The 27,952-nt window shown below is 47.3% G+C and overlaps 2 protein-coding genes across 7 annotated transcripts; one reads left to right on the top strand and one right to left on the bottom strand.

Annotated features, from left to right (window-relative positions):
• Positions 1-2: 2 nt before the first annotated feature.
• Positions 3-9,764, bottom strand: CCDC47 (coiled-coil domain containing 47). 4 transcript variants are annotated; one of them, XM_056511967.1, is made up of 13 exons: positions 9,662-9,764; positions 7,621-7,886; positions 7,391-7,498; positions 6,369-6,543; positions 6,054-6,175; positions 5,459-5,524; positions 4,638-4,739; positions 3,695-3,805; positions 3,313-3,398; positions 2,765-2,823; positions 2,138-2,247; positions 1,829-1,996; positions 3-1,576 (listed from the first exon to the last, which is right to left on the bottom strand). In XM_056511967.1, the coding sequence occupies exons 2-13, from the start codon at positions 7,879-7,881 to the stop codon at positions 1,496-1,498; spliced, it is 1,449 nt and encodes a 482-aa protein (XP_056367942.1). In that variant the 5' UTR covers positions 7,882-7,886; positions 9,662-9,764; the 3' UTR covers positions 3-1,495. The 4 variants fall into 4 exon arrangements, with proteins under 4 accessions (XP_056367942.1, XP_056367944.1, XP_056367943.1 ...); XM_056511969.1 differs by having other exon boundaries at positions 9,622-9,725; XM_056511968.1 differs by lacking the exon at positions 9,662-9,764 and adding an exon at positions 9,467-9,605.
• Positions 9,752-27,233, top strand: DDX42 (DEAD-box helicase 42). 3 transcript variants are annotated; one of them, XM_056511911.1, is made up of 18 exons: positions 9,752-9,852; positions 11,598-11,834; positions 12,417-12,567; positions 13,156-13,217; positions 14,202-14,238; positions 17,143-17,292; positions 17,503-17,607; positions 18,182-18,301; positions 18,681-18,857; positions 19,321-19,449; positions 19,669-19,768; positions 19,972-20,019; positions 20,493-20,590; positions 21,467-21,743; positions 22,196-22,422; positions 23,614-23,724; positions 23,949-24,050; positions 24,550-27,233. In XM_056511911.1, exons 2-18 carry the CDS (start codon positions 11,614-11,616, stop codon positions 25,951-25,953), a joined length of 3,519 nt encoding a protein of 1,172 aa, XP_056367886.1. In that variant the 5' UTR covers positions 9,752-9,852; positions 11,598-11,613; the 3' UTR covers positions 25,954-27,233. The 3 variants fall into 3 exon arrangements, with proteins under 3 accessions (XP_056367886.1, XP_056367887.1, XP_056367888.1); XM_056511912.1 differs by lacking the exon at positions 9,752-9,852 and adding an exon at positions 11,310-11,509; XM_056511913.1 differs by lacking the exons at positions 9,752-9,852; positions 11,598-11,834; positions 12,417-12,567; positions 14,202-14,238 and having other exon boundaries at positions 13,166-13,217.
• The last annotated feature ends 719 nt before the right edge of the window (positions 27,234-27,952 follow it).

The following is a 27,952-nucleotide window of genomic DNA, read 5'->3' as shown; positions in this document are numbered from 1 at the left end:
AGTAAAGCAGGAGTGTTTCAATTATATTTTACTCTTCATTAGATTGTTCATTTGAATGTCCATATTACAAAATTAGCTGCCATGGCCCACAACTGGATGGGACTTCAGGAAAGCTGTCCACTTACTCAAAAGAGCACAAACTAGTATTTCCTTTCAAAGAACTCTGTGAAACAATAACATATTATTCTTTAAAGCTAAATAGTGCTAAAATTTCACATAATCTACATTAGTTTTGGTTTTAAATAATTTTACCAACCATTATAAAATTAATGTATTTGCATGTATCAGGTTACAGACATTTGCATTTCAATCAGGGTGAAGTATCCCATGCTGGAACAAGGAGTTTAAGCAATTGCTGTTTCAACAGCAGCTAATTCTTATTGCCTCAGAACCGAGTTTCCACGAAGTACTGAACAAGAAAATGCAGGACATTGTTTCCCCACAAAACTATTAAAAGTCTGTTACAAGCAACAATAAAATGCCTTCTGGACAGGAAGCATTTATAAAATGCAGAGCTCTCCCAGCGAAGTGCTTGCACAGGGCATTCACTTCATTCTTCCTATTTAGATTCAAAACCCTGAAGTGATCACTGACCAGGTGAAGAGGACAAATATCCTCTGAAACGTTTTCACTGGATGGGGAGACCAGGAATTGCAGGTCTGGCTCCTGGCTGAAGTGAACTGGGCAGCAGCTGCTGAGATCAGGAGAGAAGGGTTTGAGGCAAACTTGAACAGTTAAAAATATTGAAGGAAAGCTGGTTGAATTGCTAACTCACCATGCACTCACTCCTGAAGGAACACTGTGCTGACATCACAGATTCCACACTGTGTTAAGTTTGCAGCATCCAAACATACAAGTAGGAAACTGTCCATGTATTCCATTCCCTTGGTTCTAACCATCTCTGTTTTACACATAAGCCAATCATGCTCACAGGTGACCTAATACTGCTTCAAGCCTTTGTTTGTAAAAAAAAAAAAATTAAGATAAAAAAATCTTCTATTAGAACTTCTACTCTATTGGGCTTAAATCCCTGAAGAATCCATACTGTGTATGGAAGGCTCTAAGTGTTGTGCCTTGATGCAAATAAATGCACAGTAAATGTTTCTTGTGCAGTTTTCCTCCCCCTAAGTTTTTCCCCTTCCCTCACAATAACTAAAACCAAAGTTTAAAACCAAAGAAAGAATATGTTACCAGCACACATGGACAGGTTTACAATCTTCTGTTTTTAAAGAACAAATGACAAAAAGCATTCAAGAATATTGCAATTTTTTTTTTAACAGACAAGTAGCAAAACTTTGTACCACCTGGAACAGAACTGCTGAGACAAAGCTCCCCACACATTTTGCTGTAATACTTAAATAAGTAACACCAATGCAAGAACTTTCTCTTAATGGTTCCTAGTGTTCAAGGACTCAGAGGATTATGGAGTTATGCAGGTCTTTGTACCCTGTGAATTACACTTGCACAGGTGGCACCGAGACACTTCCAACAGCAGTCACATGGCTTTCACTTTGATTTGCTTCATCTTCATCTGCTTCTTCTCGAGCTTCTTCTGCTCTCGCCGCAGAGCAGCTTCCTGTAGAAGGACAGGGGTCTGAATCAACACAGGCCATCTCTTGAAGGAACAGGCAGATCATTTCAGCACCACCACCAAAGCCTCCAGCACTGGGGTTCACATCTCACCAGCAGCCTGGAGCAGCAAATACCTGACAGGTGCCTGCCCTCCAGCAAACAAATCAAAGCTGCCACTGCTCCTACCCCTGCAGGCAGCCCTGCAGATGTGCTGGAGGGCTGTGGCAGCAGCCTGCAGCAGTGCAGGCCCCCTCACCTCCAGCCGCCGCTGCTTCTCGGGATCCTCCTCGTTCATGATTCGCTCCTTCTCCGCCCGCTTCTTCTCCTCGCGCCGCGACTGCGCCGCCTCCTGCCGCTGCACGTGCGTCAGCTTCAGGAAGTTCTCTTCCACCCGAGCCCTGTTCTTGTCAGCTTTTTGTTTGCCCTTCACACAGAGAAAAGCAAACTGTGTACTGCTTTCCCCACAGGAGGATGCAGGATCTCTAGCAGTCACAAAGGAACAAGGGCCCAGTGTTAATGCTGCAGTTCCAGGTAAGTTCAGAGACAGAAAAGCAACTCTACTTACTTCTCTGTTCAGCCTGAACTTCTTGGCTTTGTCGATGGAGTAGATAACCATGCTCATCAGAGGCAGCAGAGACTCCATGTCCTTTGGGGAAGTGTTGCCTGAACCAGGCACTGAAATAAAGAGTTCCTTGTTCATTCACACAGACTGGCAGTACTTGTCTGCTTGCTGTGATGCTCTTCCCTTATGGCTCACACTGTTCATGAAATAAAGATGCTCTTATCCTGCTCTTTAGGAAGCTTCATTTGGAGCTAGGGACTTGAATTTTGAAGAGATTTGCAGATCTATATTTTTCTAGAGTTCTCCCAACAGGCCACTTTTATTTCAAACCAAAGTAAACCAACTGAACCTGTGCAAGTTCAAACTGCAAGGCTTCTGGTTTAAAAACAAGCCACCCCAAGAGAGAGGAGTGTGAGCTGAGGTCAATAACAGCAAGAGACTGGGTGTCCTGTTCTCATGACAATATGCTGCTCAGTCCCCAGTGAATTGCTGCCTTCTGTTTACCAATCACTGATTCTGCTCCATGCACTGGAATCACTCATCACACATTATCTTCCATACCTGGGCATGGGACTTACAGCAATGAAGCCCAACACTCCCCCAGACACACACAGACAACAGTTCCCTTACCATTAAATGTAAACAAAAGTGTCTTTTTAGTTTCGGGCAGTTTTGTAAGCTGGCCCTCCCTGGAGGAAAGAAACAAGTGTTTGGAAGGAGTGAAGAAAAATACAAACTAACATTGGTTGGAAAAACTATCAAGAACCAAAGACACTTGGAAAGTACTTGAATAAAATAAACATTAAAAGCCTGGCTATAACCCAAAGTTAAGTTTCAAACTAACTCAAAATCCCACAGTATTCTAATATGAAAATCTCAGGCTTACATTTCACAGATCCTCCACAATTTTAGTACAAGGTATACACATAAGTTGTCTTATAATTAAATCAAACTATTTTACTTTATGTTCATTTGTTTGTACATCTGTGAACATAATACACTCTTGCAAAAACCTAGGTGGTAATTCAGGTAAGGCACATCACCCACCACTCGGTGATTCTGCAGCAGCCCCTGAAGGCACCTCTGGAGCAGAGGCTCAGGGACCAGCAGAGCTGCTGCCTGAGCACTGCAGAGGCACAGCTGAGTGAGCCTGAGCAGAGCTCAGCCTTTACACTTACTCTTGCATAAGCTTTGGACCGGAGAACTGGTCCGAGAATTGGACAGAGTCAATCTTGTCAGCGTAGTGTGTGAGGAAATGGATCATCTGAAAGAGAAACTGGGTTAGTTTTCCCCAACACCAATCCAGATGCAGCCCACCCACTCCATAGGGGTTTCCAGGTTCCCTGCCCATGGCAGGGGGCTGGAACTGGATGATTTTTAGGATCCCTTCCAACCAAAACCATTCTACAGTTCTGTAGATCACTTGGGAAATTGCTGTGCCCAGCTTGCCACAGCAGCACTGATAAAGATGTGAACTTTTCCTCTGAACTGTTTCAGAACATACAAGTTATAAACGCCAGGATTGCCAAGGGGTACTTGTATTAATTCATTCAAGTTTACCTTAGCATCCATCATTCCCTCTGTGACCTCTCCCATCTCTGACAAGATAGCCAGTGAATCTGGAAGCCCATATTTTGCACCAGACTTAGGTTTATCACTGCAGAACTCACTCTGTTTCAAAGAGAACAATGCAAAAGAAAAATAAGCATAGGCCTGTAAGTATCTTATCAGACTGAACTATTCTGGAACAGAGGGACCACTAAAACTACTGGAAAAGAAACAATAAAAAGTACACTAATTCACTCATGCTGGCTGGGGACATTTCTAACAAAGTAAAGCACACAGCATCAACAGTCTTTAAGCCAGCATTTTCCTTCAGAAGGCAGCACTTTAAGGAAGAAGATAAAACAATTCTAATACATACATACTAGAGGGTTCAAAATGGATTAAAGCATTTTGCTTACACTTTGATAACAGAACAAAAACTGGCATCCTACCAACCACACTTCACACTGTTACCGGAGAGAAAAGATTTGCAAAGCATTGCTTGTTATCACTGGATTCTTTGCAAACTCTGCAATTCTTTTCATACTTGAACATATGGAAAGTTTTAATTTCAGATCATGTAAAAACAGATGACTTAAACCTAAATTTTCCACATCACATATTACTAATTAAGTTTACTTTTCAATCCCTGAAGGTGTCTTTTGTGCAAATTAAATGAGGTGAAGTGTGTATGCTGACAAAATTCTGCAGCCTCTTAAGCCAACTGTACCCCAAAAGAGAGGTGTAAGCTGCTTTCCAGTGCCTCTTTCCCTGCAGGCCTGACAGGGGGGAGCACTTCTGATGTTTGATTCCATTAGACTTTTATCTGTAGATGGAAATGTGTTTTCCTCACAGATTCCAACAGGTCAGTCACAGGTTTTCAGCTGTTCCCAAGAAAACAGTGAATATGCAGACTAGACTCTTATATGCTATTATTTATCAATGTGCATGTACATACCAGGTCCTGCATCTCTTTCTGAAGTCTCACCAGTGCTTTTCTGGTTCCAACAGCAAACACATACGTGTCCATATCTTCATCATTCATGGTCACTTTTATTTGCTGTGAAACAGAATGTTATTAGCCCTGGTTATATTTCAACGTTTGTCTGATACTTTGATTCCTAAGAACAAGGACTAAGCATGGACAGACACAGCGAAGGTGTTGATTTAAAGCTTTTCAGTGTGTCTTAAAGTAAGGAAGCTTTTTAGTTAGACTGAGCACACCATTCAGTATTATGCTGTAATGACAGTGACTAGAACAGCAGAGTTGCAAAAATAATTTGCAATTAAATATTTTGATATAAGTAAATACAATTATAGATGCATGGGAAGAGTATTCACAGTGCACACAGTCACTGTTCTTCCTCTCTTGGCACTTATGCTCTCTAAGAGCAAGTGGGAAGGCAAAAAGTAACATTAAGAATATAATATGCAGACCAAACCCAATATAGGTTTAAGCAGTCCTGTTCAGGCAGAGTGAACAGAGGAGCAGTCACTACATATTTCAGATTGTAAAACCACTTTTTATCGAGATGATGTCTTGAATCATGATGGCCTGCTCACAAAACCACTTGAATGATAAAACCCACAGATAAAGCAACTTCCAGTCATCAGCAGTTTGTATTTCTTTCCTGCCTGTGAAATGCAAACAATTCTTTGAGGTTGTTTCAACAGTTACTGAACTGGAAGATATGGAACACGACAGAGATCACCTGCAACAAGCACAAGCAGCAGAGCAGAGGGAAGGGATGCAAGAGTTTATCAGAGCTGTGTACGCACCACTTGGTCCGACGCCGGCCTCATCATGCGCGCCAGCACGTTCAGCAGGTCCTGCCTCTTCAGAAACTGAAAACACAGGAAAACAGCTGAACACACAACAGTAAAAACCTCTTTCCTAATATCTAATCCCCGTTTTCCCTGTGTGACCAACCCAGCTCAGGAGCAGGGCCACTTTCTGCATTGCAGCAGTTTCTCAGAGCTTTCTTCCCTCAAGGCAGATGAACCGTGGGACTGCTCCATCCCAGCTGCAGGGCTTCCTATTTGTCTTTGCTGTTCTTCCTTGGAATTCCTGCTGGTCCATTTATCCCAAATGGGCTTTTCAGCCTACAGTCACCTCTGTTGACACTACACCTCTGGTTTCTATACTCTTCCTGCAAGCGCTTGTTCTTTGGTGCCAGCTTTACAGGGCAGAACACAGGTCTGTTCAGACCTTCAGATGACCAACATTCCCTCACATGTGTGTACTCAGAACTCTGTGTCTGAATGTGAGCACAAATGCCAAGCTGGGATTCCATGCTGCTCACACAGGAATGGAAAAGTCTCCAGAACCTGACAACTGGTGACAAGTAAACAGCATAAACTCCTTCATTCTCACCTTTAACTGGATGAGCATCCCTTCACAGCACACCCTTCCAGAGCACCACAAGTTATATATGTGTTCATTCTCTTGATTTAGTTTCCCAGTGCTTGTAGCTTCTTTACTAGTGCCATCATCCCCTGAGGAAAACAAGAGAAAGAGAACTGCAATCTCAGCTCACAAACTGGGACACCATAGTTCAGCAGAAGGCTTACAGCTCACCATACCACAGTACAGAGAAGGATTTCCTACAGCCTAAAGGCCAGTCTAAACCCAGCTTTATTCCAATACTAAAACTGATTATGGAATACTAAAACTCATTATGGAACTCACCAACAAGAGCAAAGTTACTTTCTAGCAGCTCCCTGTGAGTGTTGAACCAAGCATGAGCCAGGCGGTTGTTTTTGTTCTTGCCAATGATGTAGTTCATTATGTAAGCCAGGAGACCTGTTACCATCAGGATCTCCATGTAATAACTCTCCCAGCTGTTCTGAAGGTGAGCAGGGACCTGTGTAAGGGAACAGAAACTGTGATTTACATATTGAACAAGGGGATTTTGTACACACAAAAATTTGGGAAACACAGACTAGTGGAGAAGTTCCATCCCCAACACAGCAATAAGATCCACAAAGGCAACAGGAGAGAGCTAAGCCTACATAATGCACTTGGCTTACTGGGGCACAGGAATCATACAGGAAGCAACTGATAACAGCATTCCCAAAATACCTGCTTAATACAAAAAAAAAAGGACTCACTTCCAAGTGAGCCTGGGCTAGCACACATCCCTCAGAGCAAACAGCCCAGCACTTCAATTCACTGAGCATTTCAGCTTGATACCCTGCCCATCACAGCATTATCTGACCATCACATAACTTCTCTGCAAATCCAAAGTAACACCCAATGCTCAGGAACATTCTCAGGATGCCAGCAAGAGCCACAGACTCCATGGGGCAGCAGGGAAGTCTTCCTGACCTTGCCACCTCAGAGGCTAATTAGCCATTCTGCTATCACTGTACCACCCCTGAGATATAAAAGTACCCAAACCTTAATTTTCCCTGCCAAGGTCAGCTATAATACCTAAAAAGAGATCAAAGGAGTAATAAAAATGAATGCCTTGAGCACCTGATCATTCTGTGAAAGACTATTTTAAGAGGCAGAAAGGTGGTGAAGGGTGGGTAGAGAGATTGGCTTCAAAAACCAACAGAGTCGACAAGTTCTAATCTGACACTTAAACCATAGACAAGCTAAAATCACACTATTCATTGTTTAGTACCCCAGTGACATTCCTGGCATACTGTCTTATGAAAATAAATGATGCAACTCCGAGTAGAAACGGGATCAACAGTTATACCTACATTAACTATTGTTATGGGGTCTTTATTTTTGCTATGAGATGTGTCTGGTTTCTCTTCATACCCTTCAAACTCCTCATCATCATATGGTTCACTCTCAGTGTCACCTTCCTAAAGGATGAAATCACAAACAGCATGAAAATCCAAAGTCCAGTATGTAAAATCCAAAAGGAGAAAGAAAGGTGCAGGGACACTATTTAGGAAACACACTGAGAACGAGAGCAAGGTCTTACCTGTGTGTCTGCATCATCAAAGTCTTCCTGATTTTCATCCTGACCTTCAAGCTCTACAGTGGCTTCTTCTTCATCATCTTCTGTAGTGATGACCCTCTGAGGAGACTCTGTGACTGTATCTTCACTCACATCTTCAAATTCAGCGAAGTCATTATCATCATATTCCATAATGTCATCTCCATCCTCAAATTCATCATACTTTGCCAAAGAAAAGCTCCATGGGATGAACAGGACAGCAATAAAAATATATAAATTCTTCATTTTCACTAGGAAAAAAAAATTAAATCATTGCAAAAAGTCCTTGTCAATTCTGTTACATCACACTCCAGTAAGCCCCAACACACAATGCACAATTTGAAAACACTACGAGTCAGACCAGAGAGAGAAATAAATCCCTGCCTGATCTTGCCATCTTCTCTGAAAAAAAAGTGACTACTGGTACAAGAACAAAATAACTCTGAAAAAGAGGTTCTGCTGCTTGTGACAGAGGCAAATTCACATCTGGCCACACTGTTCAAATGAGCTGAGATGGAAAAGGCTTTCCCCTCAGCTTCTCGTCTTTTCTGCTTGAGTTCAAAACCGTCCCAACCTCCCCTTCAGGTTGGGGCACCTTCTCCAAGGCCCAAAAAAGGCAGCAACAACCCCCCAGCTGCACTTCACAAGCAGGCACAGAGGATCAGCTGCGCCAGGCTCTGCTGTCAGGCTCATTTTACTCCCTCCCGCAACCAGATCCGAGTGGGAACCTGAATGTTCATCAGAGTGTTCTCTCACAAACTCAGAATAGAAATGATTTGTTTCTAAATTTGACCAGCATTCCTCTGAGTGCCTCACGCAGGGAATCCACTGCTATGAATGACAAGGACGACTAAAATAAACACCTTTGTCAAACACTCCTCACTCCAGCAAAAACCCGCACAGAACACGGTCACAGAACCTTAATCAGGATGGAAGTTCAGCAAGGCCGAGTGCAGGAATTTGGAACGTTCTTTGGGAACCTCACGATTTTGTATGAATTTAAGCAGAAAAAAACCCCAAAATACTATTTCGATACAACAGAATTTGCACTCTGTTAAAAATGACAGGACAACAAAGCCACCTGCTCGAGCAAACTCTAACGTTTCACAGTAAGAATTCAGACTATTTAAGCACATCCACCTTCAGAAGAATTGACTACTCCAAAAAGCTTAACGCAAAATAAACTTCTGCAGCCAGCTCGAAGAACACAGTTGGATCAGAGGTGGGTGAGAGCTGGAGCACCCCCTTAGGTCGGCAATCTGTCAGAATGGGTTCTGAGCACAAATTCCAGGCAGCAGAATATCCTTGGCAGGCCCTCCACGACCCCCACGCCACAGATTTCCCTCGCAAGAGGAACCGATTCATTCTCCTCCACCGGCTGCCCAGACGCCACCGGCAAGAGAAACGACAAGGCGAGCAAACCCGGCTGCCGCTGTGCCGGCACCGAACGCTCAGCAGCTGCGGCTGCCCCGCGCATCTCGAGCCTGGAGCCCCAGCGGGCCGGGCCTACCGTGACCGGGACACCGGGACAGCACCGCAGCTGTTCGCTATCCCGCCGCTCCTTCCCGGAACACGAGTCAAGGTTACCGAGATAAAACTAGCGATCGCCGCCCGGGGCGCGGCCCCTCTCACACCCCCGGGCGGTGCCCGGACCCCCGGCCCCGCCGCCAGCCCCTCCCGCAACGCGGGGCGCAGCACAGGCCGCGCAGCCCGGTGCGCTCCCGGAACCCTGCCGGTACCGAGCTGCCCGCAGGGCGCGAGCCCCGCCCGGCCGCCCCGGGAGTGGGAGCGGGTGTCCCGCGCCGCGGGGCCGGGGCCGGGGCCGCGTTACCTGAGTCACGGGCCCCCCCTGCGCTCCGGTCCGCTCCCGCCCGCCGCACCGGGGCGCCTGCGCAGGGCGGGCCCGCCGCATGTGCGGGTACACACACACGCGTAGGCCGGGGGGGCGAGCGCAGCCCTGCGGGGCGGGAAGCGCCCGGGAATCACCTGGGAATGAGCGCGGTCCCGGGACAGCCGCTGCCGTTACCTGCTCTCCGTTTCGCTCCCGCTCTTCCCGGTCCCGCCGCCCTCACTCGCCGCTGCTTCACCTGCGGGCGAGGCGCATGCGCCGCGGGACTCGCGTCATCACGCACGGTGCGTGCGCACGTCGGTGCGTCGCGTCTGCACCCCCGCCCCGGTAACCGGGGAAGTGGCGGCGGCGGCGGCTGCGGGCTGAGGGTGAGTGCGGGGCTGAGGGCGGGAGCGGCCGGGCCGGGCACGGCGGGAGCCTCCCCTGCCGGCCTGCGGGGCCTCCCGCGGCCGGGAGCCGGCGTAGCCGCGGCCTGGAGCGGGCGCGGGCAGCCCGGGCCTGGCCCGCACAAAGGGCCCGCCCCGCAGTGCGGTTCCGCGGGCGGGAAGGGCCCGCGCCGGGCCCGGTGTGCGGGACAGCGCCTCCCGCGCCCTCTGGCCTGGCCCTGTCGCTGCCGTGCCCGGGGAGGCGATCCCGCGGCCGGGGTCCCTCTCGCACCGGGAGCGGCCGTGCCGCGGATCCCGGGCGCCGCGGGCGGGCTCGGTGCCCCGCGGGTTTCCTCCCCGAGCGGCGGCCGCAGGGCAGCGGAGCCTCGGGAGTTTCCCTGCGGGAGCCTTTCCTGTTCACTCGCTGCTGGCGAGTGGGCGATCTGACCGTGTTTTACTTTTGCTGCTGTCTGACAATAAAAAAGTGATCCTCCTTATTTTTTGAGGTAGCGCAAGGAGGAAAAAGGAAAAAGGTGGATAAGTACCGTGAGGAAGAATTCTTACAATAAGATTTTAACAGTTCTCAAAGAGTCCCACTGTTCTGTCACAGCAGAAATGCGGTTCCACCTCTCACCTCTTTACTGTAAGTTTTGATCTCCCAGTGCCACGGATCCGCAGGTGTGAAAGCTACAGAGTGTGTCAGGACAGGGGGGGAAAACAGAACTCCGTGGTCAGTGCTGCCACGGAGAGCTGAACTGCCGAGTTTCCCCCGGAATCTGCTGCTGAGCTTTGGTCTCGGCTCAGGATTTATTGAGCAAGCCCCAGGCTGGTAAATGTTCAGCACAGGGACCAGCTGCACTATTTACCTTCAGCTTGTTTTGAAGTTGTTTTGCCGGTGAGTTCCGATCTCATTGAAGATTCTCAGCGTGAGGGTTTGTTTAATAAGACTTGCAGCCTTTAGACAGCTAATTATTATGCATTGGAAAGCAATGGGTGTCTTGCTCTCTTTCCTGCCTTACAGGTGTGATTTGCTTGACCATGCTGATAATTAAATGTCTCAAGAATGGAAACTGTAAATATTAATATATCAGTTCAGTTGTCATCTTAGAAAATCAAGTTTTGGGCAGACAGTGTTATGTGGAGTGTTTAAGATATTGTTTGAAAAGCAGAGATTGGAGAGCATATAAATATGTACAATATCTATGGCTGAGGTGCTGCCTTGAGAGGCAGAGGGAGTTGGCTTTTTGCAGAGATGTGCCTGGGCTCACACGGAGCCTTGTGCTGCTCTGGGCCCATTTCTGTGAGGAATTCTCTGAGGCTGCTGGGTTGCAGGAGTGAGGTATTGACAAGCCATGAAACAGATGGGACAATGTGGACATGCAAAATATGCATTGAGCTGCCTTCTCATCTGTCGTTCCTCCTGATGTTCAAAGTTCTGGCCTTGGGTTTGTTTGTCTTAGATTGCAAACAGGACTGGTAACATCTTAAATGTAATCCCTGAAGGACATGACCTGTTCTGGAAGACAACGACTTTATTTTTATTCTTCTTTGGAATTGTGGATATGTTCATACTGGCAGAAGAGCAGAGCTCCATCCTTTTTGAGAAACAGATTAAACTCTTGTCACTCAGAGTTCCACAAGTCCCTGGGTCATGACTGAGGTGATGAACTAACAAGAAAAATCATGACAGTTACCTATAACTGCCTGAAGCAGGAAGGGCATTAATTTGTCTTTTCTCATTTTAACAGGTGTATTGGTGACATCATGAATTGGAATAAAGGTGGGCCTGGTACGAAGAGAGGCTTTGGGTTTGGTGGATTTGCCATAACCCCCGGCAAGAAGGAGGAGCCCAAGCTGTCCCAGCAGTCGCACAGCGCGTTCGGCACCGCCGGCTCCTCGGCAGCGTTCGCCAAGGCGGGGCCTCCTCAGCTGCCCTCCTTCTACAAGATCGGCTCCAAGAGAGCCAACTTTGACGAGGAGAACGCGTGAGTGCAGTTACTTCTTGTGTGTGCAGCTCTGGGCTTTCATGGCTTTCTGTTTCTGAGGTCAGGGGACAGATCTATGACATTTATATAAATAAATGTGCAGTAATACACTGTGAGTTACTACAGTGGCCTGCAGAAGCTTTCCTCCTCCTCAAGAACATATTCTATTCACTCTATGGTGTTCTCAGAGTTGGAGCCAAGCAGGATAAATTTGGGTGTCTTTTGCACTGGAAAACATTGATTTCCACAGTTCTTTCCTAACCCTTCTCTTGGCTCCATAAATGTATAAATAAGGCTGAGAAAGTTGGGATTGTTCAGCCTGGAGAAGTTTGAGGCTTCCAGTACCTGAAGGGAGCCTACAAGACAGATGAAGAGAGACTCTGTTTCATGATACCTATTTGCCCTGCTGTCACTTGGTACTTTTAACGTGAATAATTGTAAATAAATAAATCTCAGCATTTCCTCTTGTGTTCATACTGACTTCTGTTGTCCATGTGGGTACCTTGACTCAACCAGAAACCATGAAGGACAGCACAGTGCTGTAAACCATGTGCTGACTGGGCTGTTGTTCATTTTCTGCAGGTACTTTGAGGATGAGGAGGAAGATTCCAGCAATGTGGAATTGCCCTACATTCCTGCAGAGAACTCCCCCACTCGGCAGCAGTTCCAGTCCAAGTCAGCAGACTCTGACAGCGATGATGATCCTCTGGAGGCATTCATGGCTGAAGTGGAGGCAAGAGCAGCTCAGGGAGCTTTTGGTCATTGCTGTGCCTGTACCTGTGTGCTCTCAGGGGCAGCAAATGTCACTCAGGGCTTTGGCAGCTGCAGTCAAAATGCCACTTCACTTTGGGGTTTATGTAGGATGGTGTTAGAGCTCAGAAATGGGTCAGAAAGACACAGTGGGTATGACTTACAATACCTTAACTTTAACTGCTTTGAGGATGCCAGAACAATACAACACAAGCTCTGCTTGTCTCTGAATATCAAACTACGGTTTTGTGTGTTTTTCACTACCTAAATGGAAGTTGTTTGTTATTATGATTAACTGTTTCTTAGCTACAGTTCTGTTGTTAGTAGTATCCAGGAGGAATATGGGGAATTTAATTTTTCAATAACACTGTTACCAGCTTAGAGTAGTATATAAATTCAAAGGTAATAGTAGGATAATTTATCTAGCATAAAATAAATATACAGAACAAGACAAAGTTTAATCCAGTTGTTGTCTCTGTGACATAATGGTCTAATTATTCAGGAACATTTTTTCTTTCCATGTTTTACAATCTTGATCTTTTTAACGTGTGACAACTTTATGACCTGCCAGGATCAAGCTGCTCGAGACATGAAGAGACTTGAAGATAAAGACAAAGAAAAAAAGAACGCTAAGTAAGTTCTCTTTTATCATTCCCATCCCTGCCTGTGTCTTGCTCAGAGAATTCCAGTGCATTTTGCTGCTGATGGTTGTTCATTAGATATATAGTGTATACCCAGTAAACATCATGAGCCTGTGCATGAGTGCTGTGGGTAACGACTTGTGCTGTAAAAACGGAGATAGGGAAGAATCCATGGCAGCATCCTGTGGCAAACTGCAGCCACACTGGGTTATCCCACACGAGAAGCCTTTCTAGGTCACAGGAACCAGGGCAGCATGTTGTACTCCTGCCACTTTCCAGATCAGCCTGCATAGGTTCTCTGCTTCCCACACCCTTGGTTTAGCTTCAAATTGCTTTTATATGAGCAAAATAGCTCAGTGCTGCTATACTTGGAGTACTGGAGACTCTTCTAGACTTGGACTAGATATTTAGACATTAAAGCTGATAGATTAGGTTGCACATAACAATGGGGGTACTAAATTTGGAGTTTAAAACAGTTTAAATTTATGCAGCTTATCTATCTATTTGTTTTAACTAAGGCAAATAATTGAGCTATTGATTTTTGATAGAAATGTCAGCTATATTGGTAGAAGTTACATTGCATGGGGTTGATCAGATTATACATGGTCCTGACACAGAACACCGGATCCAAATCACCACCTGGGGAAGTTCTGAACTGGATTTGCACTTCCTGGCTCATATTCCTCTTCAGTTATGGGACTTCTGTAGCACCGAGAGCTTAGACCAGGATGATCTTTGATGTGGCTTCTGCTGGGAAGATGGAATCCTAATCTTTCAGTAAAGCCAAGTCTTTGCAGGGTCACTGCTGTGTTTGGCACCAGATATGAAACCTCCGTGGGTTGGGAATATAAATATTGCTGAGTTGATAGTGTTGTGTCTTCCACGAGATCTGGAGCTCAGCACTAACCAAATGAAACTATTGAGCTGAGTCTGTGGAACACTTGCAGGGAAGTTTTTTCTCCGCTTGTTTTTCCAGGGGTATTCGAGATGACATTGAAGAGGAAGATGACCAAGTGAGTTCTTATGCAGTCTTTCTATCTTCTTTTTTGTTGTTTTGTATCTTTTAACTTCCCCTCTCTGAACACATAACTGCTAGGGACAAACAAAACCCCAGTGTTGTGTGCAGTATCCAGACAATTCAGCAGGAAGCTGTAGGGGTTACCCTGCTGTCTCCACCCTTCTAGGTGTTTTAAGAAGAATATTAGACAACTGCATTCATTGAAGAACATTTTTTTTCAGTCAGTTTGAACTTGAGCTTCCTGTACAGGTTATTGAGTGTCTGAGGATTTTGCACATTGCATTAGCACAATCAGCTGCAGGAGACACCAGGGAGAGGCTGTTGGACTGTGCAGGCTCCTTGCAGTGGGGTCTGTTCAGGGAAGAGTCAGGCTTTTGATCCCTATTTTCAGAGAAGCTCCAGTTCTTATTGAGGTTTCTAAGCATCACTGTAGCAGAAATTATAAAGAGGAAAGACTTAATTTCAAAATGTAAATTCCTCCAGAGTTTTAGTTACTAACTCTTGTGCTACTTGTGTTAGTGCAGAGCTTGGCTGGGTTGTGACTTTGTTTGAGCACAGCTGATGTTCAAGTGTATTGTGGGCATAGCTCTGTGACTGAGGGGTAACTGGCCAGGAAAATGGAAATGTATACTTGTAATCGAGCCTTGCTTTACAGTTCTGATCTTAAATATTTGCCTCAAGTCAAGTGAGACTGGTGTCTTCTCTGTGAGAAAGTCTCATGCTGGTGTGCCAGTGAGACTCTGAGACACAAACATCTTTGTGAGCTCTGAGGATGGCACGTGACAGTGTAACAGAATCTTAACCCGGATTCACCTTCTGAAATACTTTCTTTCATATTTCTTGTTGACTTTGGCAATGAAAAATAGATACATTTTCATTTCCAAAAGTCTAATTAGGGGAAGTAAAGAAACTATCATGGCATGTTTAAAAAAATCAACATCATACCCTTAGTGACAATTTGTTTCCTGACTGAAAACCTAGAGTTTTTTGTTGTTCTTTGTGCTTTGTTCATGTGGAAATAAGAATAGATCCTTCTGTTGTTAAATATAACAAGACTTGGTAGAAGGAGTTGTTAAGCAGACACAAACCAGGTTTGTTTTTTAGGAGCATTTTGTGGTGTAGCTGACACTGGAGATGTTTTCTTCATTTGTACTTCTTGTCCTTCAGGATGTATCTGGTGTTTACTAGAAGAGTCAGTTCTAGTGAACATAGTTACGTTTTTACTGGTGGTGGGTGTGGAGCTTAGCACAGCCATGGCAGGCAGCAGCAGTGGCTGTGCCTGCTGTGTGTGAGCTGGCTGGTCTGTGTGTGTGTGTGTGTGTGTGAGCTGGCTGGCTGGTGTGTGTGTGTGTGAGCTGGCTGTGTGTGTGTGTGTGAGCTGGCTGGTGGCTGGTGTGTGTGTGTGTGAGCTGGCTGGTGTGTGTGTGTGTGTGTGTGTGTGTGTGAGCTGGCTGGTGTGTGTGTGTGTGTGAGCTGGCTGGTGTGTGTGTGTGTGTGAGCTGGCTGGTGTGTGTGTGTGTGTGTGTGTGTGAGCTGGCTGCTGTGTGTGTGTGTGTGAGCTGGCTGCTGTGTGTGAGCTGGCTGCTGTGTGTGTGTGTGTGAGCTGGTGTGTGTCCCTGTGTGTGTGAGCTGGGGTGTGTGTGTGTGTGTGAGGTGGTGTGTGTGTGTGTGTGTGTGAGCTGGTGTGTGTGTGTGTGTGTGTGAGAGGGTGTGTGTGTGTGATGGCGGGTGTGTTGTGTGTGTGAGCTGGCTGTTGTGTGTGTGTGTGACGGCGTGTGTGTGTGTGTGTGTGTGAGCTTTGGTGTGTGTGTGTGTGTGAGGGCTGGTGTGTGTGTGTGTGTGAGCTGGTGTGTGTGTGTGTGTGAGCTGGCTGGTGTGTGTGTGTGAGCTGGCTGGTGTGTGTGTGTGTGTGTGTGTGTGTGAGCTGGCTGGTGGGTGTGAGCTGGCTGGTGTGTGTGTGTGTGAGCTGGCTGGTGTGTGTGTGTGTGAGCTGGCTGGTGTGTGTGTGTGTGAGCTGGCTGGTGTGTGTGTGTGTGTGAGCTGGCTGGTGTGTGTGTGTGTGAGCTGGCTGGTGGGTGTGTGTGTGTGTGTGTGAGCTGGCTGGTGGCTGGTGTGTGTGTGTGTGAGCTGGCTGGTGGGTGTGTGTGTGTGTGTGAGCTGGCTGGTGTGTGTGTGTGAGCTGGCTGGTGTGTGTGTGTGTGTGAGCTGGCTGGTGTGTGTGTGTGTGTGTGAGCTGGCTGGTGTGTGTGTGTGTGTGTGTGAGCTGGCTGGTGTGTGTGTGTGTGAGCTGGCTGGTGTGTGTGTGTGTGTGTGTGAGCTGGCTGGTGTCTGGTGTGTGTGTGTGTGAGCTGGCTGGTGTGTGTGTGTGTGTGTGTGAGCTGGCTGGTGTGTGTGTGTGTGAGCTGGCTGGTGTGTGTGTGTGTGAGCTGGCTGGTGTGTGTGAGCTGGCTGGTGGGTGTGTGTGTGTGTGAGCTGCCTGCAGTGTGTGTGTGTGTGTGTGTGTGTGAGCTGGCTGGTGGGTGTGAGCTGGTGTGTGTGTGTGAGCTGGCTGTTGGGTGTGAGCTGGCTGTTGGGTGTGTGTGTGAGCTGCCTGCTGTGTGTGAGCTGCCTGGTGTGTGATCTGCCTGGTGTGTGTGATCTGCCTGCTGTGTGTGTGAGCTGCCTGCAGTGTGTGAGCTGGCTGGTGTGTGTGAGCTGGCTGGTGTGTGTGAGCTGGCTGTTGGGTGTGTGTGTGAGCTGCCTGCAGTGTGTGTGTGTGAGCTGCCTGCAGTGTGTGTGTGTGAGCTGCCTGCAGTGTGTGATCTGCCTGCTGGGTGTGTGTGTGTGTGTGTGTGTGTGAGCTGCCTGCAGTGTGTGAGCTGCCTGCAGTGTGTGAGCTGCCTGCTGTGTTTTGCTGCAGGAAGCCTATTTCCGCTACATGGCCGAGAACCCCACTGCTGGTGTGGTGCAGGAGGAGGAGGAGGATAACCTGGAGTATGACAGTGATGGCAACCCCATTGCACCCAGCAAAAAAATCATTGATCCTCTTCCACCTATTGATCACTCAGAGGTAGGAGGGAATTCTGTTCTGTTTGAGGCTTTGCAGAAAGCAGGAGCCCAGGAGGCTCCTGTAATATTTCAGTGCTTTCTTAGGTAAGTAATACCAAAGGTCCTTGAAATGGCTTCGTTTAAATCAATGTTTTGGCAGACAATTAAGAACTTCGGGAAAAATGGGATCTTGAATCTGGACCAAGTGAGTAATGAATTCATTCCCTTGCAGATTGAATACCCACCGTTTGAGAAGAATTTCTATGACGAGCACGAGGAGATCACCAGCCTGAGCCCGCAGCAGGTGGTGGAGCTGCGGCACAAGCTGAACCTGCGGGTGAGCTGGGCACAGAACTGCCCCCAGCAGCTTTTGCTGCCTCTCATTCTTGGATTCTCTTAGATCTAATGACTTTCTCTGGGAACTCCAGCTTTTGAATCCAAGCCTCTCACACACCTGCAGTGATGTTGATTTCTTGGAAGTCTCCCATGTGTTTGTGAAGTGGGCAGTGAGGAATGCTGCTTGGACTAAAGACCTGCAGAGCTTGGAGTTCAAACTGAAAATAGATGCAGCCATGAGTTCTTTGCTATTTGTGATGTGTTAGTGGGGTGATCATCTGTGAAGGGAATTAATTGGGGTAGAACATCAGTTAGACACAAGGTGGTAAAAACAATGTAGCTCATGTTGATTGACAGATAATTAAATTTTTATACCTAAAAGTCTTATTTTCACAAGACATCTGGAATTTGCACCCAGTTAAATTTAATGTCCACTCAAAAAGTGAAGTTATTTTTCAGAGGCTGAGAGACCCTTTTTTTTTTTTTTTTTTTTTTTTTTTTTTTTTTTTTTTTAGCAGATTGCTCTTTGTTTTTCTATCACTGTTCATGAACAAAGATCTTTTTCTCTTTCCAAGGTCTCCGGGGCTGCTCCTCCAAGGCCTGGCAGTAGTTTTGCTCATTTTGGGTTTGATGAGCAACTTATGCATCAGATTAGGAAATCTGAGTATACCCAACCCACTCCAATACAATGTCAGGTGAGTGTTGTTACTTCTCAGACTTGTAAAGAGAAGGAAAAGAACATATGCAAAGCTCCCTCATCCACATGGGGATGTGACAAATGCAATTCTAGTTGCCTACAGAGTGGATTTTTCTAGAAAAATAGCTCTGATTTTTTAAATAGAAGGTTACCCACTTTTTTTTCTTGTTAAATGACCACTATAAATATATCCATATTCCTTTTTCATTGTTTTTTTTTTTGTGAATGAAAAACATTCAAGTGATCTCTCTTGCCCAGGGGAATGTTCAGGGCTTCTTGTTGTGGGCTTTCCTCATTATCTGAGTTTTCTGGTACTGTCCAGCACAAGGATGTCCTGCAGTGAGCATAATGTGGGCTTAGAACCTCCTTCTTTTCAGGGTGTTCCAGTGGCACTAAGTGGCAGAGACATGATTGGGATAGCCAAGACTGGAAGTGGGAAAACAGCTGCCTTCATCTGGCCAATGCTGATCCACATCATGGATCAGAAGGAGCTGGAGCCAGGGGATGGTCCCATTGCAGTGATCGTCTGCCCAACCAGGGAGCTCTGCCAGCAGGTAGGTGTGTGCATTCCTGGGTGTGCCAGCCAGTCTGCTGGGAGAAGAAAGCAAAATTCTTGGCAAAAATTATCAGAGACGCTCAGGAAAGTACATGAGTAGCCTGGCTCCAGCTCACAGCTCTTTTCTACCAGTGTTTTTCTTGAAAGATCACAACAAACCTAAAATTTAAAATTTTTGCATGGGTCTCCTATATTATTTTTAGGAATAAGAATGCTGTGAGTGCATTGTGACAAATTGCATGTGCAAAAGGATGGATCCTGCAGATTAAATTATAATTGGATAAATAGGTTTCTCAGGTTACTGGAAGTTATCCACACGTGTTGAGGTATTCACCCCTGAGGAGCTGGGATAATTTGATGGAGCTGGCAGCTGAAGAGTGCATTCCAGGGGCCGTGCTGCTCTTCAGGGCAGGTGCTGTGTCAGTGTGTGCTGGAGCTGTGCTGTGCTGCTCTCACCACAGATCCACTCGGAGTGCAAGCGCTTTGGCAAGGCCTACAACCTGCGCTCGGTGGCCGTGTACGGAGGAGGCAGCATGTGGGAGCAGGCCAAGGCCCTGCAGGAGGGGGCAGAGATCGTGGTCTGCACACCAGTAAGTACTGTGGGCACCCAGCCAGGGGCTGGAGCTCTTCAGCTTGCAGAAAGCTCTAGGAGTCTGTTCCTGTGAGGTGGATATTGACAATTCTGGACTGAAGCCTTGAGATGTTTTCTGTTCTGTCTCTGGTAAGCTGGGATGAAAAGCAGCTAGGTGGTTGTATATATTAATGTGCTTTTAAAGGTGCTTTAAAAACTTGGAGTTTTTTCTTACTAGGGTCGTTTGATTGATCATGTGAAAAAGAAAGCTACAAACCTGCAGAGAGTCACTTACCTTGTGTTTGATGAAGCTGACAGAATGTTTGATATGGGGTTTGGTACGTATTGAACCAAAGTCACTCTTTTGGTGCCAGTGGTGCCCAGTCCCAGTTTAGGGAGTCTGTAAAATTAAATAGTGAGTGAGAAGCACTCATTCTTTCTGTGGTTATATGTTAAATGAAGCAATGAAACTGCCGTTTGACTTAATTCCACTAAATAATGAGTGTACAGAGTTGATGAGAGCATTTCTTCTCCCTTGCAGAATATCAAGTCAGATCAATTGCGAGCCACGTACGTCCTGACAGACAGAGTGAGTAAACAGTGAGTCTGGAGCAGAGCTGGACTTCCAGTTCTGGACACAGCCACACCAGGAGACTTGTGCCAAAGTCCACTGGTGTTATTCTCAGCATGGGCTGTTGGGAGGGAGCAGCTGTGACATGTGGGCATTCAGCTCATCTCTCTGTAATCCCTCCACTGGCTGCACTCAGAGCAAAGATGATTAGCTGAATTCATGTTCGTATGCCTTGAAATTCTGTGTTCTGAGCTGCCATGAAAGTTCACAGCAGTGCCCTTATTATCAGCATTTCAGATGCCATGAAATGTGTTTCCACTTTGTGGTATTCTAACAGTGGTTGGTAATTTCCATGAGAACCCATAAAAGCTCAGCTTCAGTTCACTGACACTCAGGAATCCAGGTCCTCCTTCACAACATCTGTGCAGTGTTTTCACAGTTCTGAAAGGAAGTTTCTGCTTCCAGGAGTTTGAAGCCTGTTTCTCTTGCAGCCCTCCTGTTCAGTGCCACGTTCCGTAAGAAGATTGAGAAGTTGGCCCGGGATATTCTGATCGACCCCATTCGGGTTGTACAGGGAGACATTGGAGAGGTAATTCCATGGTGATTGGGAGACACTCAGAGCAAGGAATTGTCCTGTTTCTGTTCTCTGAAATTTAAGTTAAACTGTAGAAATCATCACTTATATTTAGTTTTAAATAATTTGTGCTTAGCAAAACCAGCAGGTTTTGTGGGTTTCTATTTTTATCTTATTGACCTTTCTGCCAGCAAATTTCCTGTAGTGTTGGGAGGTTTCATCAAGGAGTAGAACATTAATGCAGTGGTTTATTTTTGTTATTAGGCTGAATCAATGGTTGTATCTTTTAGTTTTGTCTCAAAAGCATAAGCAAAGCCATTGCAACTTCTGCAGTGAAGAATTTGGAACTTTTACAATCTCTGTCCCATGGTTTATATGGGAATTGATGCTGGACTTGCTTGACAGTGACAGCTGAACTATCAGCAGGCTGGGATCTGGTAGGAAGCTGATGAAGTGGGCAGATGTAAACCTGCTGGGAAGAAACTTTGCTAATAATATATTGTAACTGTTGAGAAACTTCACAAGATGCCTTTGGAACATTCTTCTTTCAACCAGTTCTATGTATTTTTTGGTTTTTACATCAGATCCCTTTATAGCAAAAAAATGACCACTTGAATCTCCTTCTTTCTGGGAAAATTTTTCCTTGATTTTTATTAAGAAAAGCACAGGCTTTCCCAGCTCAGTCTCAGGGCCTCTATTCATTGATCAAGACTATTACTGTGTAGTGGGAGCATCATCCTTGAAATAATATTAAATTGTGTAAAAATTAAATCTTTCAGAGAAACTTGCAGGTAGTGCTGTAAGCTGCAGTGTATTAGTGGTGATGCAGAATGGTTGGGAAGTCTGTGTATTCCTCCACCTTGCTGGCTCTGAGGACATTTCTCCCCTTAGGCAAATGAAGATGTCACTCAGATCGTGGAGATTTTCCCCTCTGGGCCCAGCAAGTGGAACTGGCTGACGCGGCGCCTGGTGGAGTTCACCTCCTCTGGGAGCGTCCTGCTCTTCGTCACCAAGAAAGCCAACGCAGAGGAGCTGGCCAACAACCTCAAACAGGAGGATCACAGCCTGGGGCTGCTCCACGGGGACATGGACCAGAGCGAGAGGAATAAAGTCATCTCGGAATTTAAGAAAAAGGGGATCCCCATCCTGGTGGCTACTGATGTGGCAGGTAGGTGACCTTGTGGAAAGCAGCTGTAGGTATCAGCAGAAAGGCAAACTTTCAGTGGGAGGCAGCCAAGCTGGCTTCTGCACCTGCAGGACACTCCAGTGCTTTTCAGAGCCATGGAATATCCAGAGCTGGAAGGGACCCACAGGGGATCATGGAGCCTGACTCCTGGCCCTGCACAGACACCCCCAGAGTCACACTGTGTGCCTGTGCAGTACATGGCATTGGCAAGGGGAGTATTTTTAGTCTCTTAAAGATGCCTAGATTGCAGCCTGACATTTTTTAATATAGAGAAAGAAAAGCTGTATCTTAAGGAAGTGGTTGTTGTTCATTCATCAGCTGAAATGCATTTTGCCTGTGGGACCAGAGCAGGGTGGTACCCTGGTGGCAGAGGAATAGCTGCCAGAGTTAATTGGGGTAATGACACTTTCCCACCACGCTGCTCTTCCCTGCAGCCCGAGGGTTGGACATCCCTTCCATCAAGACTGTCATCAACTACGACGTGGCTCGGGACATCGACACGCACACGCACCGCATCGGCCGCACCGGCCGCGCCGGCGAGAAGGGCGTGGCCTACACCCTGCTGACCCCCAAGGACAGCAACTTCGCTGGGGACCTCGTCAGGAACCTGGAGGGTGCCAACCAGCACGTCTCCAAAGAGCTGCTGGACTTAGCAATGCAGGTATGAACCAGCAGAACTTGAGATGAGGAACTTTAACTCCAGATTCAGCCAGCTTACATTGCTGGCTCCATCATGTGCTAGCAGTGATCTTTTGGGGACCTGTCCTGGTTTAAAGTATGTTTCCTACTGTTTTTAATGGCATTTGAAAGAATCCATGAAGATTTTGGAACACAGTTTGTGATCTATTTTGGGGCTAGGCACTGCCTAGGAAATTAGGACTGTAATCTGCTGATGCCAGCAGAGCATTCCAGTGTCTCATTACAGTCAAGTTTATAGCAGGCACCTGGGAGATGCAGCTTAGTTGAAAGCTAAACTAGAAAGCAATTACAGGGACAATCCCTCTGTGAAATGGTTGTTGCTTGATTGTTCCACCTGCCTGGCAGTGCTCTGTGCCAGGTTTGCTATATATAGGTATGACAGGTAGGTGCAGCAATTATATTTGTGCCACTGAACTTACCAACTCTTTAATTTCTTGTCCTTTGCTGCCTAAATAGCAGCAAGAGAGCCTAGGCTTTCTGGCAGCTCCCAGATTCAGAGATGGATTTGCAGGCCTGTGGATGCATTAGCAAGCAGCTTGGACAGCAGCTGCCAGAAGTAAATACCTTTTCTGACAGAGGCAGCATTTTCAGAAGGGATAGAATTACTGAGGCAGAGATCCCCTGACTGCCTTCAGAGGAGCATGTAGAAGCCAACTGATTTATTTACATTTGGAGAGACTGTAGGGCATAAAAAGAGATTGGGCCAACTATAATTTAAACACCTGAAAACAGCAGGTCTGGTTGGGCTGACATTCCCGGCCATTGCTTGGTACAGAAAGTTTTGCTGACAGACCCTCATTTCTCCTTAGCAAAGCACTGGGCTAAATCAGTGAAACCCAAGTATGAGCAAGAGCAGAGCTCCCAAGTGATGGCATTGGAAGTTGTGTTTATTCCTGGATTTATTAGAATGCAAACCCCCCAACCTTAACCTGAATGAGAGTTGAAGGTGTAAAATCAGTTTTTTTAGAAAGTATTTGTAACCCAAAGCATCAGACCCACATGACACAACTGCCTACAGCAGCTGTGTGGTTGAATGGAAAACATTATTTATGTTTGTCTTTTGAAATGCTCAACATCCCTTTTTCTCAGTCTCATTTCATGCATTTATGAAGCTTTTTATTCCCTGTGTTGAGAAACATTTGTCCTGTTACAGAATCCGTGGTTCCGGAAATCGCGTTTCAAAGGAGGGAAGGGCAAGAAGCTGAACATTGGTGGTGGTGGCTTGGGATACCGCGAGCGGCCGGGGCTGGGCTCAGAAAACACTGTGAGTACAGTGCTGAGGAGCTTGGTCACTCACTCTTGGAGTGATTACTCTTTCATTTCAAAAAATGGAGCAAAATGTTCCACTGCTCAGGGCTCTCCAGAAGTCTGTCATGCCCAGTGGATGTATTTCCTGAGTGCAGGGACAGGACAGATGTGGGCAGTAGTTGAACTGGGTGTGTCTGTGTGGCATAAACCTCTGCAGCTGCTCTTGGTGTTTTTGCACAGGACCGTGGAAACAACAACAGTGTGATGAGCAACTATGAGGCCTACAAGCCATCCACAGGGGCCATGGGGGACAGGCTGACAGCAATGAAAGCAGCTTTCCAGGTGGGTTCTGTGCTAGGGCTCCTCTTCTCCCCTGAAAATGCAGCAGCCCTGTTACTTCAGGTTGTGGCTGTGTCACTTGGCGCACACTCAGCATTACAGTCCCAAGTAGTGGAATTAGGTGCAGGCTGGACTGAACACGTTTGCACAGATTTACTTTGTTTTCTGCTGTCTCTTTGTTCTTTTTCCTTTCTGGATTCTGCACCTGGGCTTGGTTCTGTTGAGGTTGCTTAGCAGCAGTGGTGTAATTGCAGTCAAAAGTGGAGCTAGTTTTTTCTCTTCAGTGTAAAATTTAACCCCACAGTGTAAGAATTCCCTGGGTGTTGTGAGGTAGGAGGTGCCTGTTACTATGTGTCCATAAGCACAGCAGGAATGGAGTCACTCCCGTTCTGGGAACTCTGCTTACCCCCAGCCCGAGGCGGTTTGGGAACTCTCAGTGGCTCCGTGCTCTGTGGGGCAGCGCAGAGCCAAACCCGCTCTCTTGTCTCTCCCTTTCCTGCAGTCCCAGTACAAGAGTCACTTTGTTGCTGCAAGTTTAAACAACCAGAAGACTGGGAGCTCTGCCGCTGGTGCCAGCGGCTGGACCAGCGCCGGGAGCCTGAACTCGGTCCCGACGAGTTCAGCGCAGCAAAACTCGGCCGGTGCCGAGAGCCCCAAGGCAGCGCCGGCCTTCAGCAGCGGCACGGGCACCTTGAGCAGCGTGCCCACCTTCCCCAGCGCCGGCGCCCAGGGCTGCACCAGTGCCGGCACCGGCACCAGAGAGGGCGGCCTTGGCGGCACCGCCAGAGAGCGGCACGGTGAGCCCCGGAACAGCCGGCACAGCGAGGCCCCGCGGCGCGGGGAGGGCACAGGCCAGCGCTTCGGCAACGAGGGCCAGCGCTTCGGCAACGAGGGCCAGCGCTTCGGCAACGAGGGCCAGCGCTTCGGCAACGAGGGCCAGCGCTTCGGCAACGATGGGCAACGCTTCGGCAACGAGGGCCAGCGCTTCGGCAACGAGGGCCAGCGCTTCGGCAACGAGGGCCAGCGCTTCGGCAACGATGGGCAGCGCTTCGGCAACGATGGGCAACGCTACAATAATGATGGCCAACGCTATGGCAATGATGGCCAGCGTTACGGCAATGATGGCCAGCGTTACGGTAATGATGGCCAACGCTCTGGCAACGATGGCCAGCGCTACAATAACGATGGCCAGCGCTTCGGCAATGATGGCCAGCGTTACAACAATGACGGCCAGCGGTATGGCAACAATGGCCAGCGTTACAGTAATGATGGCCAACGCTATAACAATGATGGCCAACGCTCTGGCAACGATGGCCAGCGCTTCAGCAACGATGGCCAGCGCTTCAGCAACGATGGCCAGCGATTCAGCAGTGATGGCCAGCGCTTCGGCAATGATGGCCAGCATTACAACAATGATGGCCAGCGCTTCGGCAATGATGGCCAGCGCTTCAGCAACGATGGCCAACGTTATGGCAACGATGGCCAACGTTATGGCAACGATGGCCAGCGATTCAGCAATGATGGCCAGCGTTATGGCAACGATGGCCAACGCTTCAGCAGTGATGGCCAGCGTTATGGCAACGATGGCCAGCGCTTCAGCAGTGACGGCCAGCGCTTCAGCAATGATGGCCAGCGTTACAACACCGATGGCCAGCGTTACAACACCGATGGCCAGCGCCACGGTGACCCCTCCCGGCACGGTGACGGCCGCCACGGCGACGTCCATCGGCACGGCGAGGGCCGGCACTTCACCGAGCTGCCGGGCAGCGGCAGCCGGGACAGCAGGAACAGCAGCGAGGGCAGGAATGGAGAGAACAGGAAGGAGGCCAACAGCCGAGACAACAAGACAGATGGTTTTGCTGTGCCAGAGCCCCCCAAACGGAAGAAAAGCCGGTGGGACAGTTAAAAGTTGGGGGTTCACAGCCTGGAATCTCTGCAGGTAGTGCTGTCTTTTTCCAGAGGATTTCTTGGGGTTTTTGGTAACTGGTTGTTGAGCAGCTTGGGCAGGAGAAGGAAACCATGAGAACCTCCAGGCAAGTTCATCAGTGGACAGATTCACCCGAGGGAAATGCACGCAACACTTAGTGGAAGGAATCATTTTGATAAAGCTCCCTGGGTTCTGCTTCGAAACATTCAGTGCTCGAGTGACTCTGCTGGGTTTAAACGGATCTTCTTGACAAAAAGAAGCTGTTCCACATCCTTTGAACGTTAAGGAACTGTTGTCCATAGAAGTATAAATTAGTCTTTTCTTAACCAGCGTTCACATTTACAAACTAGTCCAGTCCACCTAGAGATGCTCAGGACCTGCCTGTTAGACATTAATCTTGCAGCAGTTTGGTCAGTACGGTGAGTTCTTCCCCCATCTCCTTTTAACATATTCCCTCAAATAATTTGGCCTCTCCCCTCAACTAAGAATGTATCAATTTGCTTTGCTGAAGGTGGGGCAGAGCAAATTGGTTTGTGGTTGGTTTCTTTTTTTCGTGTGTGTGTGTGTGGAGCTGTTCAAGGGATCCTTCTCCATCCCAGCAAACCACAAATTCACTTGTAGTGTAGGTTGGACTTCCTGGCTTGTTTGTGGTCAGTACTTTAATTCCAATCCCATTGCCCAGATATTCTTTTTCTTTTGAAGAACGTCCTGTTTCCTAATATCCTCATTCTGGTGGAAGCCTGCATAGCAAACCTGTGTCTCTGCTGTGCCTATGCATCCTCTGTTCTGAGAGGGTTGACTGCTTTCTTCAAATTAAAAACAAAAAAGGGAAAACAGTGTAGATATGCCACAACAATCAGAGGCTGGAGCCCCCCAGGAAGTGTGGCTAAAGGAAGAAGATTCAGAAATTCAGGGATCTCCTGCTCAGAAGCCTTTAGGGAGAACCCAGGAAACAATTAATGAAAAGAAACAGCTCAAATCTGGCCCTGTTTTGGACACATGGAGTAAATCTGTAAAATCTTGCTTGCCCGTTTTTAACTCATTGTGCGTATTCCCATTTTTTTACTTTTTTTTTTTTTGCCACAAGGTAGGGAAGAACTTTTCAGCTGGGACGAGTCAGCACCCACCACTGGCTCGTTTCCACTGGAAGATGTACCAGAAGCTGTCAGGGTTTTGTGACATTGTGATGTTTTCTTTATCAGCTGTGCATTTACTTTCTGCTTGCTCTAGTAAATGTTTTATTACTGGTACAAAAATAAGCAGCGTGTGCTTTTCATTCTCCACTTCTTTTGGCTGCCCTGATGTGCAAATGGAGAACTGACTGTCTGGAGATCGACTGTGTCTCTCTCACCAGAAGTTGTGGATTGTAGCTGATAAAATACTTCCTGTGGTTTTTTGTAGTATCTTTTACCCCAAAATGTTTCACAAACCCTGGTTTAGCTTCAAGGCCTCCTGGGGAATAGATTTTCCTTGGCTTTGTAAGAGGAGAGGATACAGCCCAGGACGTGGGACTCATCCCAGCTTTTCCTGGGGTCATGGGCAGACCTGGAAACAGAACTCAGCAACAGTCCCAAGATCTGACACCTGAACTGGCTACTGTTCAAACACCAAGTGATTATTTGGAGCCCCTCAGAAACCATCTCTAATCTGCTGGAGGTTTTGAAGAGTTTCCAGAATTCCCTCCCCACAGTCCAGGCAGGAATCGCTGCCCTGGTTTGAGCTCTGCACATTCGGTGTGAAGACAAAGGTGTTTCAGGGCAGACTGGCAGGGCTTTACAAGCTGCTGTGTTCCTCTAATCACCCTGAAGGTTCATCACTGAAATTAAAGATTGGAGTTTCAAAACAAAGTGTGAAAATATTCCCATGGTCTGAGCTCATCTGCTCCCTCCCTTCCCGGATCCCAGCTCGCTGTCACTGGGAACCAGCCCCATCTGAGGTGAATGCTGGGGACTCTCCCCTTCCTGTTAACACTTCCCTC

Source organism: Oenanthe melanoleuca, chromosome 27 (assembly GCF_029582105.1).
Source record: "Oenanthe melanoleuca isolate GR-GAL-2019-014 chromosome 27, OMel1.0, whole genome shotgun sequence".
NCBI classification, from domain to species: Eukaryota; Metazoa; Chordata; class Aves; order Passeriformes; family Muscicapidae; genus Oenanthe; species Oenanthe melanoleuca.
Note: the sequence above shows the minus strand (reverse complement) of the source record. Positions and strands in the feature narration are given on the sequence as shown.